Genomic DNA, 13,838 nt, shown 5'->3' with positions numbered 1-13,838 from the left:
AGTCCAACGCTGACATGAGCGGCGCTTACGCAGCGGGCGCAAAGTTCACCTATATCAAGGCCACCGAAGGCACCTCCTTCAAGTCCTCATCCTTCTCGTCGCAGTACGACGCCGCCACGAACGCCGGTCTCATCCGCGGAGCCTACCACTTCGCCCGACCCGACTCCTCCTCCGGTTCCGCTCAAGCCAGCTTTTTCCTCAAGAACGGTGGAGGCTGGTCGTCCGACGGACGAACCCTTCCCGGAGCTTTGGACCTCGAGTCCTCCTCCGGAGTTGCCACCTGCTACGGTCTCTCCCAAAGCCAGATGGTCAGCTGGATCTCCGATTTTGGCAACACCTACCACGCCGCCACCGGTCGCTACCCTACCCTCTACACCGGCGCTGGTTGGTGGAACCAGTGCGTTGCTTCCAGCGCCTTTGCTAGCAACTACGCTCTTTGGGTCGCCAACTATGGCGTTAGCTCGCCTAAGATTCCTACGGGATTCAGTTACTGGTCCTTCTGGCAGTACGCCGACTCTGGAAAATACCGTAAGTATTCGCTTCACGTAGACAGTGCTGATGATGAGCTGAGGACTGACATGATCTTGATACACTGCGAACTACAGCCGGTGACCAAGACTACTGGAATGGCTCCCTCGACAGCCTCAAGAAGTACGCTACCGGTTGAGCACCTTGCTTTATCAACGATGTCTTTGATCGTCTCATCGATGGAAATCCCTAACTCCCATAATAATGTGGACTACTGCTCCTTGGAACGTGTCTGCGTGTTTCTAAAGCATCTCAATCTTTGAACAGCGTGGGTCCAGAAGAGTCATGAGAGAACAGCATAGTGCGCTCATCCAGTAGCCTTGCTCCACCAACGTTGCGCGGTACCTGAGAGAACGAACCGCGGGACCACCGAAACAATTTATCTTTGTAACGACTCGATCTCACACCAGCACAAAGACATGTTATCGAGGCACCGTCCCGCGTGACAGCTCTGAATCCGCGACAGTGGCTTGTTGCGCTTCATCCGCTCTGTTCCACAATAAATGCTTGAGGCTGAACACAACACATGGCACCCACCCGCCACCAAATGCTGAAACAAACAAATCTACATTGCAGGACAAAGACTGAACAAACACCACGCGGACATCAGGACTGCGCGCACTGGATATTGCTTGCGCCCTGTCCATCCTCATCGTCATCGTCCATGCCTGGATGACCACCGGCGCCGTTGGGCTTGACGTTGCGAGCCTCACGCTCGTCGAGCTCGTCCATCTGGACATCTTCGACGTCGATCTCCTTCTTGGTCTTGGGCAAGGCGTTGCGTGGTGGCAGCGCCTTCTCAAGCAGAGGAATGTTGTTGACATCGATCGACTCGGGGAAGGCGACACTGAGGTTGACGTAGAGATCGCCGAGCTCGTGGTGTCGGTAGCTGGGCATACCCTGACCACGGAGCACCTTGACGTCGCCGGGCTTGATCACCTCTCCGGCGGGGATGTCGACCGAAAGTGCATGATCATCGAGGTGCTCGATAAGGATCTTACCACCGCCGAGGGCAGTGAGGAGGTCGACCTCTACTTCGATGAAGAGGTCGTTCTTCCTGCGTTTGAAGCGAGGGTGGGGCTTCTCGTCAATGACAATGACCACATCGCCTGGAATGGTGTTGGGTGCCTGGTCTGCCTCTTCCTTGAACGTGATCTGCTGGCCATCCTCCATACCCTTGTCGATGCGCACCTCGAGGACCTTGCGCTCCTGGTTGATCTTCTTGCCGTTGCACTCCTTGCAGCGGTCCTTGGCGTTGATGATCTCACCCTGACCCTGGCACTCGGGGCAGGTCTGCTGCATCTGCTGGACCATGGGACCGAGCTGGCGGAGGACGACCTTGATACCTTGACCGTTGCATCCGCCACATGTCTTGACGGCACCTTCCTTGCCACCGCGACCATCGCACTTTTTGCAGAGAACGTGCTTCTGGAGGGCAAGCTTGGTTACCTTGCCGACGTAGAGCTCCTCGAGCGATACTTTGACACGGTGAACGAGATCCTTGCCCTTGCGGGGGCCGCGGGGACGTCCGCCTCCGCCACCGAAGAAACCACCGCCTCCGCCACCGAAGAGCTGCGAGAAGAGGTCCTGGGGGTCCATGCCGCCACCCATTCCTTGTTGGTCAAGACCCTGCTCGCCGAATCGATCATAGAGATCGCGCTTCTCGGGGTCCGAGAGGACTTCGTATGCTGCGGTGATGTTCTTGAATCGTTCTTGGTCACCACCCTTGTCCGGGTGCTCCTTCAATGCCTTCTTACGGTAGGCCCTGCGAATTGCAAAAGTGCAAAATGTCAGTACGAAAGTTCGCAGATTGCATTGACAGAAGTGCAATCAAGCACAGCCGGGCTTGCTGCGCGCCAGATGCATATACTCACTTCTTGAGCTCCGCTTCAGAGGCGGTGGGTGAGACCTCGAGGAGGTCGTAAAACTTTGTCTCCTTGACCATGATGGCAGCTCGATGTGTGTGAATGTGTCGCTACTAAGCTTTTTACTGTGCACGCTGGCTTGATCGGGATGGGCGTGGAAGGAATCGAATGCGAATGCGGTTGCGGGTCAATGGTTGCGAAATGAATCTGAAGATCGGCTGGCCAGTGCAGAGGCGATAAGAAAGCCGGATGAAAGTGAATGAGGATGCGTCTGACCGTGTGACAGCGCTTTTGAACGAGACGAGGGGTATTCGAGAACCACAAAGGATGTGTTCAGGATGTGTGTGATGATGATGGGCGGAAGAGGAAGATGCGATCCCAAGATGAAAGCAGTCTGGTCGAATGAATGCACGAGTCAAGCGACACCTCGAAAGATTCTTTGAAGCGCAGCAAACCAGCGCCTCCTGTCAAATCACGAAACCAAAATTTCACGTACTTGCCAGCCGCAGAATCTCCGCTCTCACCTAAAAAGGTCCGGCAAAATCACACATTTTCGCGATTTCGAAGAATCGGCTGGATAACACTTATACTGACGCCGCGTAGCCCCATCAGAATCGCAGCCTGCCATCCCATCTAGGCGATGGTACATCTATCTGCTCAGGCCCTGAAGTGCCATGATGACAAGGATCGAGGTTCAGAGCGCACTTCTAGTGGCATCTGGATTCGACTCGCCGCATGACTGGCATGACCGAGGCAGCCAAATGTGGCTGCTGTGTGAGAGAGAGAGAGACCGGCTCAACCGAAAATTGCAAACGGACCTTCGAAAAGCTTCCATTCACCATCTAAGCGAAAGGCTGTTGTCCCTGCCTAACTTTCCAGCGAATTCTTTGGATCGAGAGATCTTTCTGACACTGAGACCGAGCTCCGATCTCCCGATTGGTCGAGGGAACCTAACATTTCAGTATATCGCGCTTCCACGTCTTCAGTTGTTTCGCGTGCAGCAGAGCAACGAGTGTTGGTCTCCAAAGCCGATTTCTTCTTGGATATGTTGTACGACTGCGCTCACCGCTTACTGACCGGGTACCATCATCACCTCTTCATCGTCGGCCCAGGCTCCGACAACATCTTCAGTGCCAAGGTTCTCGCTGCAATAGTCCAGCGACCATCCAAAAATTTGAACCTCGACTCATCTGATTGCGAAGCTCACACCGCTGCTTCATTTGGACACGTCGTCGATATCGCCCCTCTTCACTGGTCTCTCTCCAGCATCACATCTTGAGCATTTGCCTCGACTGACTGCACACTGGACACCATCTGTCACAGCCTGACCCGAATTTCGAGAAAGACCATCTGCACTACCTCACTACCCATCATGTCGGGCGACAGAGATCTCTTCATCGCCTACGGCGTTCTTATGGCCGGCGCCGTAGCTCCCATCTACTTTGGCTCCTTCTCGTCCCTCAAGACGCCCAAGACGACTCGAGATCTGCTCAAGGCGGTCAAGAAGAAGCGCAAGTCCAGCCGAGCTTCGGACGACTCTGACTCTGACAGTGATTCCGACTCGGAGTCGGATGAGGACGACGACGTGCTCGACAGAGTCACTTCGTCCGATGCCATGTGGTTCCCCATCATGGGCTCGGCCGTGCTATTCGGACTCTTCCTCATCTTCAAGTACCTCAACAAAAAGTACGTCAATCTGCTGCTGAGCTTCTACTTTGGCTTCGTCGGCTGTCTTGCACTCAGCCAGGCGCTCGTAACCACCACTCGCGCCATCGTGGGCCGCGCTTTGTGGAAGAAGCTGCCCAACTTTCGGCTTTACCTCGACCAGCGTGGACACGGTCGCCTTTTCAAGCTCTCCTTCACCCACGTCGACGTTGCGCTCATCATCGTCTCGGCTCTGCTGGTGGGAGTGTATCTTGTCACCAAGAACTGGATCATCAGCAACTTGCTCGCGCTCTCCTTGGCGCTCAACGCCATTGCGCTCATGTCGCTCGACTCGTTCCGCACCGGCGCCATCATGCTCGGCGGTCTATTCGTGTACGACATCTTTTGGGTGTTTGCTACCCCGGTCATGGTCTCGGTCGCCCGCAACTTCGACGCTCCCATCAAGATCGTCTGGCCCAAGAACATCCTCGAGGCCTTGTGGGCGATTCAAGCGCGAGAACCGCTGCCAAAACTCCAGTTCACCATGCTTGGACTCGGCGACATTGTGATCCCAGGCATCTTTGTTGCGCTCGCACTCCGATACGACCAGCTCGTTGCCAGCGAAGCCAAGCCTTCGTCGAGCTTCACCAAGTCTTATACTCGCTACGACAAGCCTTATTTCAAAGCTACGCTCGCCGCATACGTTGCCGGTCTTGCCACGACCATGGGCGTGATGCACTTTTTCAAGGCGGCCCAACCCGCTCTGCTCTACCTGAGTCCCGCATGCACCGGTGCTGTCTTCCTGACTGCTGCGCTTCGCGGAGAGTTCAAGGAGGTGTGGAACTGGACGGATGGAGAGGAAGAGGAGAAGGACAAGGATGAGAAGAAGGGCAAGGCGGACAAGGAACGCGAGTCTACTGTCAGACGATCCAGTCGCAAGAGTACTTCGACCAAGAAGAAGGAGTGAGCCGTCACGGCACATGACGTTCACCCAAATTTATCCACTCAAAAAGTCATAATGCAGGTAGATCAGCATAACTTATCACTGAGGAAGCAACTTGTGTCTGTTTGAGTCTGCGAAGGCCAATGCCACACGAAACACTCAAGACTTGACAGCGCACGGCAGCTTTCATCCGTTTCCGAATCCTGCCGATCTTATGAGCCGCAAGACCGCTGCTCCACCACCCTAGCCTCTGTCTATGCGATGTGGGCACGCCTCTGCTCCACCACCTTAGCCTCTATCCATGCGATGTGGGCACGATGGCTTGGACGAGGCTCGTGCAGAGTGCATCGTGCATTGCCCAGCCGAGGTTGCTGCAAGGAACGCTGGCTGCGACTCAAACGGTCTGCCAATGTGTTTCGGAAATGGCCGGTGCGTGCGCCGCTAAGTCTTGTTCAACGTCTAGAATACTGCTCGACGTGCCTGGGTTCCATTGGTACTCTGGCGCCGGCGGTCGGACAGATTCCGCTCAAGGTTTCTGAAACATGTGGACTGTCATCGTTCGTGGGCCGCAGACAACCTCACGCAGCTTCTGTTCAAGTTCTGCAATCTCGGATCGGCCGTGCCGGTCAAAAAGACAGCATGCCTTGAACGCAAAATGCACATTGGGTGGCGTCGGAAACGCGTCGACCTGCGAAATTCGCCGAGTGAGCATGCATGGTCGAAAGATGCAGCAGAACAGGGTTCACCAACGCCAGATCGCGTCGAATAAGCAGAAAACCACACAGCGATGTCACACACTGCAAAAGTGCGGGTCGGCGTGATGCCGTCACGCTCTCCTTTCTTGTCCATTGCCGGGGCTTGGCAACTTTTTATGATTTTTAATAAAGAAATATTTTCTCCATTTCGAATCGAGCCGAGCCGAACAGCCTAGTGCCGTAAAGTGTCAGTCAGCTCGGCGATCGTCCGAAATTTTGTGAGTGCTTCTTGGCCTCGGACTCGGGATCAAATAGTGAAAGGTGTTCGCTGTCCATGCTGTTCGTGCTGTTCGCGCACTTCGCGCAGATACGACGAACCATCTCTGCAAAGAAGAGCACTTCCCTCCTTCAGCCCCGCCAAGACTCGCAGAAGCTCTCTTCTCGTTCAAAATCTCATTTCTGCGCCGCTCAGCTGTGCCTTGCTGCGGCTGTCTGCAGTCTCCACGCGGTCTGATGCACGAATTTGGATGCTGTCACACTTCAGTCACGGATCAAACCTCGCAGCCTCAACTTTTGTCCAGCCCGATCTTCCGTGGAGGTATCCACCCTCGACGCTAGCACACATCTTGCCTTCCGACCACGCCCTCATCACACTCCACCTTCGCCTTTCCCATCGCCATCGCCACCCTACTCTTCTTGCCGCGGCTGCCACAATTGCCGCTCCAGTCTGTCCAACTACATTCGGTGCGGTTTACCTTCCCTGATTGCCTGCCTACGCGAACCGACGGCGACTTCTCGACCGGAACCTCTTTCGACGTGAATACAGCTTGGCGTACTCGTCGACCGCTTCGTCTGCGCGTGGTAACGTACCTTCTAGCAACCAGCCACCGCCGCGCAGTAGGCCGCGCAGCTGGAATCGATGTTGAAGCACCTCCCAGAGGTTTGCGGCTAGACGAAACCCGTCCCGACGTACAATTCACCTAGCACGAAATCTACTCGTATACTGGCTTGAAGCATACATCGAGAAGCCTTGCCACCTTCGCAAGCGGCGGAGGCCAAGTCGAACACCACCATGTCGTCCTACTCCCCCGGCGTCAGCTCGTCTGGCGGGGCTTACTCACCTGGTGCAAGCTCCGGCTCTGGCTCCGGCGGCGGGTGCTCTGGCTCTTGCTTTGATCCCGACCAGCTCAAGTACCAGTACCTGCAGGGCTACTTTCCTGCACACATGCTTCCCGCCTCGTCCTATCGCTACGTCTACCTCTTGTGGTTCGTCACCATCGTCGTCTGCCTCGTGCTCGGCACATTTCACATGCTTGGCTTCGGCGACAGATCCTACATTGGCGCATTGTGGAAGCGGTGGGCTACCAAGAATCGCGTTTACAAGCTCGGCAAGCGCGTCGACATTCATGGCAACCTCATCCAGAAGGACAGCAAGGGCTTCAGCCGTGCTTACGCACCGCTGGCAACTCGACGCATCTTTACGTTTCCCAGCTTCGGTCGACTCGTCCTGCTCTTCTTCATGCTCGCAGTACCCATCGTCCTGACGCTCGTTGGCGCCGACTTCATCGGCCCCAACTATGGCGTCTTCGACTTTTCCCAGAGCTGGCCTTCGCAAACCACCAACATGGCCGGCCTCTCCCGTCGAGCCTTGCAAACGTTGCACAAGCGTGTCCAGTGGGGACAGGGCAGCTATCCTTCCGTTACCACCTATCCGCCGTACAACACCTTGCCATACCGCACCTGGTGGACTACTGGCGACCGCACCGGTGACATCACCATGGGCCTCGTTCCCATCGTTCTCATCATGGCCCTCAAACAGGTGCCCTTTGCGCTACTCTCGACACGCTTCTTTGGCGGCTACTCGTTCGATCGGCTCTCCTTCCTGCACAAGTGGGGAGGCAGGATCATCTGGCTCTTTGGCACCGCCCACCTCGTCACGTGGTGCATTCAGCTGAACAAAGACACGCGCATCGGCGAGCCCGTCTGGTCCTTTGTCTTCATGTGGACCAAATTCCGCTGGGGTTGGGTCTCGTACGGCTTCCTCACCGCCATGATCGTCCTCTCCGTCGGACCCATCCGCAGTCGCTTTTACGAATGGTTCTACATTGCTCATGTCGTCACTGTCGCCGGCTTCATCATCACCGCCATGCTGCACCATCCTCCACTGGCACAATGGATGTACATTCCACTCGCCTGGTGGGTCGCAGAGCGTCTCACCAGGGCGCTCAAGGTGGCTTGGATCAACGGCCTTGGTTTCGCCGGTCGCAAGCCCCAATTTGCTCTCGCTCCAAAGCCTCACATGCCACACTCTCACTCTGGCACGTGGTCGGGACCACCGCAGCGATATGCTCCGCGACCGTCCCTGCCTCCACCGCATCAACAGCACCAGCAGCGCACCGATCATCGCAACCCGTATTTCGGCTCTCACCACGTGTACATGGGCCCAGACCGGGTTTTCGGTCCCTCCAGTACTGGCGCCAGACCATCCACTGCCTCGACTCGAGGTCACGGTACCGTCACGAGCTCGTCTTCGTCTCATAAGCACGCACCTTCCGAATACGAACTCACGCTCATCGGCTCCGCCCAAGACAACGAATCACGCAAGATCCCAAGTCCACCTACTAGCGAATCAGCGCGAGATCCACTGGCTACAGGAGCCGCACGACACCCTCTTGATGGACGCGACGAGCTGTCGTCCCAGAGTCAGGCTGTAGACTTGCAGAGGAGAGCGACGCGCTTCAGTGCTCGATACGATCCTGTCAATGACCTCATCCAAGACTATATCCCATCGCGTCTGTCCAACGCCGACGTTTACCCGCCACCACCACCACCCATGGAACCTTTGCCCCCTCTCCCACAGCAGTACGCAAAAGAAGCAAGCTACGACGTCAAGTATGCGCTCCAAGATCCACCCGAGCCTCGTCTTCCTCCCACAGCACCAGACTCGCAAATCGCATCGAGGAAGGACGGCCAATGGCGGAGCGAATCCTCTACAGTGCTTTCGACGAGGCCGTCCACCATGTTCAGCGTCACGTCTAGCTCAGTCGCGCGTCAGCTCAGGCCGCGTCCTGCAATGTCTTCCGACGTGGCTGCCGTCATCCGACCAGGTTTCGCGTTTGTGCAGCTGTTGCCCGGCAAGACGCTGCGTCTCACGCTACGGACGCCAAACAAGATGTCTTGGAAGCCGGGTCAGTGGGTCTATCTCAATGTACCCAGCGTCCGTTTTTGGGAATCCCACCCTTTTACCATAGCATCGGCACACGACGCCGACTTCCCCGTCGCCACCGAGTTTGTCGATGCCGATGCCGAAAAGGGCCTCGCTCGCGCACAGAAGGTCAAGGGCGAGGAGCGCACCATGGTCTTGCTCGTCCGATGCCGACATGGCTTCACCCGTCATCTTTGGAACTTTGTCGCCAAGAAGCGGCAGATGCAGATTCAAGCTGCCGCCGACGCGCACCAGGGCGCTGGCATGTATGGCATGCCCGGCACGTCCATGGTCCCCACTCTTGGCAAGGATACCACAGGCGTCCACATCCGAGCCATCGTCGACGGTCCATACGGCTCGGCGGATCGAACACATTGGGGCATTCATTCGACCGTCGTCATCGTATGCGGCGGATCCGGTGTCAGCTTTGGCATGTCTGTCCTCGAGCATCTCTGCGCATGCATGGTGGGTGCCAAAGAGGTTGGCAAGGGCGGCAAGGGAGGAAGGAGGTTCCTGACCCGCCGCGTTCGCTTTGTGTGGATCATGCGTGAATTTTCGCATCTCCAGTGGGTTGCGGCCGCCCTCCGCAGGTGCATCGAAATGGTGCCTCCGGAGCTCTTGCAGGTCGACCTGTTCGTGACGCACTTCAACCACCATTCGGCACTGCCCGGTGCCCCGAGACGCGGGTCGGCTGGAGGACGAACCTACGACGGTACGCAGAAATCCGAATTTGATGGTCCCAGTTACGATAGCTTCGCAGGCCGGAACACCGGAGATGCCAGCATGTCTCGGGCCGCCCGCTTTACAGAAGGGCCCGAACAGGACGAGTACGACATCACAGCCTACGATCTCACGCACTTCGATGGCGAGGACCAGAGTGCACCTACCGCCATGGAGGAAGAGATGAACAAGCGCATCCGATCCGAAGGAAAGTTGCGCCGCGCAAAGACCCGACGCAACACGATCAAGCGCAAAGGCGGCCGAGGCGCTAGGCAGGCCAACGCAGAGCTCAACCGAGACGAACAGGTGCTTGAAGCTCAGCGAGCCATGTATGAGGAGCGCAATGGCATTCGTAGGCCACAGCCCTACGAGACGGATCGTCGGCCCTCAGATGGGCCCTGGCCCCCGGGCCCGAGAGGCCCTGGCAGCGACTTGCGACCGCACCACGCCCCCGAACAAGATCTCGGCGATTCGAGAGGCAGACTGCTCAGCGGCAACGGCTTTGGAGAGAGTACCTGGTCCCCTGAGCAGGCAGAACAGTCTCGACAAGGGAGCAACGACAGGAGGCAGCTCTACCCTCCATACTCTGCCGGTTTGCTCCTGCCGCCGCACAGCACGGCAGACTCGAGCGTCGAACCATCGTCCGCTTCCGTCTCGCCCAGTCCGTCTCGGCCTGGGTCGTCGCACGGCGAATTGGCTCCACCTCCGCCTTTCGGTGCAGCTTCCGGGGCTAGCACTCCACGCCTGTCGCCATCGCCACTCGCCACTCCCTACGGCAGCGAGTATCCGCTCCGCTCCGACTTCCGAGACGCCGAGGATCTGGAGAGTGGCCGCCGTGGAGGTCTAGGTGGCAGAGGTCGCGCCGGATCTTCCTCGCTCAATCTGCTCAACACTGGCATTCCGCCGGTTCCGTCGCCGAAATCGCCACTGGACGATGCACCGATCGATCTAGATGCCGAAGAAGATCTCGATCTGCGCGTCGTCGCTGAGCTTGCACAGCCCGGCCATCCAAAGTTGGATCGCATCATCCGACAGGAGGTCGACGCTAGCCAGGGACGAACGCTCGTCGCAGGGTGCGGACCAAAGTCGCTCGACATTGTGCTTCGCAGCATCGTCAGCAAGCAGGTGGATCCGTCCAAAGTTCGACGCGGCGACGCGCGAGGCATCGTCAACGTCGTCAGCGAATGCTTCGAATGGGGCGGCTGAGTCTACTTCCCACTCTCTCGTCGCATCTTCTCTGTCCACTCAAAAACTGTACACCACGCAACCTGTAATCGTCTCGTCTTTTTGCAACAATATCGAACAATGTCAAGTGACACACACACACACATCCGTGAATCAATGGAAGCCTTTTTTGTACAGTAAGCTACAATTCAAAGTCCCACCTTTCTTGTTTCGCATCGCGTCTTCTAGAGGACGAAATCGGTGAATGTGCGGAGCACAGTGTTCAACGAGCTTCCGAAGAAGAGCGCCATGACGGTGCTTGTGAAGATGATGTTGGTGTAGACGAACGAGAAGTCGGGAGTTGCCAACTCGACGAGACGGGGAAGGGTGTAGATTCGGGTTTGAGTTTTGGAGAATCGGATGGGAGTGTTCTTGTTGGTTGTGATGGGTTTTGGTTTAGCGTTGGATTCGAACAGGCCAGATGTCTTTGCGAAGCGAACCAATAGATCTTGCCAGGACGTGCGATCGATAGGAGGCTGAAGCTGCTTTCGATCAGTGGTATGCTTGCCCGAGTGTCTCCTCAACTCCTCCCTCGGATCCACCGCCGCAATGGGAAACACAATTCCCCCACTCAAATCGAAACCCCTATGCGCATCCGGCGGATGCTGACTGTACGCCACGAACGACTTCTTCAACTCCACCGTCAACACCACCCTGCTCTTCGCTGGCAACCTCACCACCGCTTCCATCACAAAAGGTTTCCTACCACCCCTCTTGCCGCGTGTCGGCTGATAGATGAGCTCTTCCACCGGATCCGTGTAGTCTGCTACGCCTCTAAGCAACTCGTCTTCCCCTGCACTGGTCGAAGAGGGAAGATACTCGATCGAATGCCGCAGAGTATGCAGGTACGGCTGAACAAAGTAGCCGAGACTTTCGTACCACAGTACGCGTTGGGCTAGTCGACCGTCGTTGTTGGTGAGCGTCACTTGCAAAGTTGTTCGCTCCTGCCCGGAGCCGATGAGCGTTCGGTCGACTTGGATCACTTGCTCGGCGGTACCGGTGTTGTTGGAAGAGGGATAGGTGAAACGCGTCTCGTGCGGCCAGCTCATCTTGACGTCCAGAGGGCCATCACGTTTCGCAGGCCCCTGCGAAAGGTCATGGAGGTACTCCCCATCGACCGTGTCCAGGTATGTTGCCCATCGAGTCTTCAACCGCTGCTCGTACTCCCGTGTCTCCTCTTCCGTCTCGAAGGCCAACAATCCCGAAGCAGCCAGCTCGTCCGTCACTTCGTCCTGTTCTTCCAGTACGGGAAAGTGTTCGTACCGCTTCCTCCCACCCTTTCCGACCTTTTGACTGGTGTGGCAGTGACGTTCATCTCCAGGCCGCGTACACGTCGGAAAAGGCGGGAGCGGACCGATCTGGTACTTTGCCCCACCCTCCGTTTCGTCAGGCTTCAAGATCCGGACCAGACTCGAATCGGCCAGCGGACAACGAGTGTCGAGCGTCCTGCCGAAGAGGGAGCCGATGGACCAGTTTCGGATGCTGACGTCACGCGTCACCGCAGGGGAGAAGACCGAGGTGAACGTGAGCTTGACCTGCCATCCTCCGTCTTCCTCTCTTCCGTTGTCCATGTATACTCTTGAAGGAAGTCTCGTTACGTGGATCGCCAAGCCATGAAAGGTGGCGCTGAACAGCGACAAAGGATTGAGAAGCGTCGCCAGCCCAGCCGAGTTCTTGCAGGGTAAAAGCTTGAGGAAGGGCGTCAAGTTTTCCGTGCAGACTCCCTCTGTCGGCAGCAGCGCGTGCAGTGTTTTTCCGCCACTCGTGCTCGACGAGAAGGCATGATGCGGTTGCACCGTCTGCCTCTCATCCAACGCATCCAAGCTGGTACAGAACAGCCCCGCCAATGCGCTCGTCAGTCCTTTCCAGCTCTCCGCACTGTCCTGCCCGTTATCGAATCGTGCCCACAACTCTGCCCCCGTTCCAACGCTCTCCTCCCCCACCCTCACTTTCCCCATCTCCCCTACCTCCTCCGCATACCCGCCTCTTCGCTTCAGAAGCGTCACCGGAGATCCCCAGCTGTCATACTTCCATCTCCCGGAGTTGAGCGAGAGATGCACTTCCGAAACACCAAAGTGTTGGACGGGTTGGAGGAGCGCTCGTGGAAGCAGGCGGAAGTTGGACGTGGAGGAGGAGGTGGAGGAGAGGGTGAACTCGAACGAGGAGAGGACGCGACCGTCACGGAGCGGTTTGAGGAGGAGCGTCTCGTGCAGCGATTCGGATGGTGTGCCGGCGATGTTGGAGTCTGTTGTTGAGGGTGCAGCGTGGGCAGGGGTCGTCAGGGAAACTGCGATGAGCGAGGCGAGGGTGAGGAAGGTCGGCCAGCGTGTGTGCCGTCTGCGCTTCGATCGACGGGTATGAGTATTGGGCGTTGATCCGGATGCGATCATCTTGAAGCTGTCGCCTCCTCGTCTTCGAGAAGAAGAGCAAGTGCGGATGAGGCAAGATGGTGGAAATGTGCGAAAGGCAAAGTGGATTGTGCGCATTCCTTTCCGTTAAGAACAACACTTTGACGCGTGCTTCCGCAGTGTTAAGTCGACTAGCGAGGGGCTTGAGCTGTTAGATTTACCGCTGGGTCTCAGAAGAAAACTTGCAGGCGGGCTCAGGGATTTCAGGGTCTTGATAGAGAAAAACGTGCTCTTCTGCAGACAAACACACGACACTATCGAACTTGCTTTCTTCGTTTCTATCCGACCATCACTCCTTTCCATCCTGCCCTACCTTCATCTCTTCTCATCAACGATTCGAACGACACCTCACGATGGGTAACGGCGCAAAGTAAGTCGTCGTCGTTTCGGCCACCTTCGGAGCAAGGTGATGACAAGACATTAACACATGCTTTCTTGATCCGTTTCCCCTTCCGATCAAACCCCTCCAGAGCACAGCAGAAGCGAGAGCGAAACGCAAAGGCCGCAGGAGGAGACGCTAAGTCGCAGAAAAAGATCAACGAAGCCGCCAAAAACGTCATGTGCATGACCTGCCGTCAGACGTTCCTCCTCACCGTCCGCGAACCT

General features: G+C 56.8%; 7 protein-coding genes across 7 annotated transcripts; 4 read left to right on the top strand and 3 right to left on the bottom strand.

Annotated features, from left to right (window-relative positions):
• Positions 1-14: 14 nt before the first annotated feature.
• PHSY_001030 (diacetylmuramidase) lies at positions 15-791 on the top strand (the record flags this gene model as incomplete). The annotated part of the gene is made up of 1 exon (XM_012331662.1): positions 15-791. One exon carries the CDS (start codon positions 15-17, stop codon positions 789-791), a length of 777 nt encoding a protein of 258 aa, XP_012187052.1.
• A 343-nt stretch (positions 792-1,134) lies between these two features.
• PHSY_001029 (chaperone regulator) lies at positions 1,135-2,473 on the bottom strand (the record flags this gene model as incomplete). The annotated part of the gene is made up of 2 exons (XM_012331661.1): positions 1,135-2,293; positions 2,403-2,473. 2 exons carry the CDS (start codon positions 2,471-2,473, stop codon positions 1,135-1,137), a joined length of 1,230 nt encoding a protein of 409 aa, XP_012187051.1.
• A 594-nt stretch (positions 2,474-3,067) lies between these two features.
• On the top strand, positions 3,068-3,469 carry PHSY_001028 (hypothetical protein; the record flags this gene model as incomplete). The annotated part of the gene is made up of 1 exon (XM_012331660.1): positions 3,068-3,469. One exon carries the CDS (start codon positions 3,068-3,070, stop codon positions 3,467-3,469), a length of 402 nt encoding a protein of 133 aa, XP_012187050.1.
• Positions 3,470-3,765: 296 nt separating this feature from the next.
• PHSY_001027 (hypothetical protein) lies at positions 3,766-5,004 on the top strand (the record flags this gene model as incomplete). The annotated part of the gene is made up of 1 exon (XM_012331659.1): positions 3,766-5,004. One exon carries the CDS (start codon positions 3,766-3,768, stop codon positions 5,002-5,004), a length of 1,239 nt encoding a protein of 412 aa, XP_012187049.1.
• A 1,743-nt stretch (positions 5,005-6,747) lies between these two features.
• PHSY_001026 (hypothetical protein) lies at positions 6,748-10,806 on the top strand (the record flags this gene model as incomplete). The annotated part of the gene is made up of 1 exon (XM_012331658.1): positions 6,748-10,806. One exon carries the CDS (start codon positions 6,748-6,750, stop codon positions 10,804-10,806), a length of 4,059 nt encoding a protein of 1,352 aa, XP_012187048.1.
• A 203-nt stretch (positions 10,807-11,009) lies between these two features.
• PHSY_001025 (potential GPI-protein transamidase complex subunit) lies at positions 11,010-13,214 on the bottom strand (the record flags this gene model as incomplete). The annotated part of the gene is made up of 1 exon (XM_012331657.1): positions 11,010-13,214. The coding sequence occupies one exon, from the start codon at positions 13,212-13,214 to the stop codon at positions 11,010-11,012; it is 2,205 nt and encodes a 734-aa protein (XP_012187047.1).
• Positions 13,215-13,389: 175 nt separating this feature from the next.
• On the bottom strand, positions 13,390-13,798 carry PHSY_001024 (hypothetical protein; the record flags this gene model as incomplete). The annotated part of the gene is made up of 2 exons (XM_012331656.1): positions 13,390-13,466; positions 13,546-13,798. The coding sequence occupies 2 exons, from the start codon at positions 13,796-13,798 to the stop codon at positions 13,390-13,392; spliced, it is 330 nt and encodes a 109-aa protein (XP_012187046.1).
• Positions 13,799-13,838: the final 40 nt, after the last annotated feature.

This window comes from Pseudozyma hubeiensis (assembly GCF_000403515.1).
Source record: "Pseudozyma hubeiensis SY62 DNA, scaffold: PHS13, whole genome shotgun sequence".
NCBI classification, from domain to species: domain Eukaryota; kingdom Fungi; phylum Basidiomycota; class Ustilaginomycetes; order Ustilaginales; family Ustilaginaceae; genus Pseudozyma; species Pseudozyma hubeiensis.
This window is presented reverse-complemented; position numbering and strand designations above follow the sequence as displayed.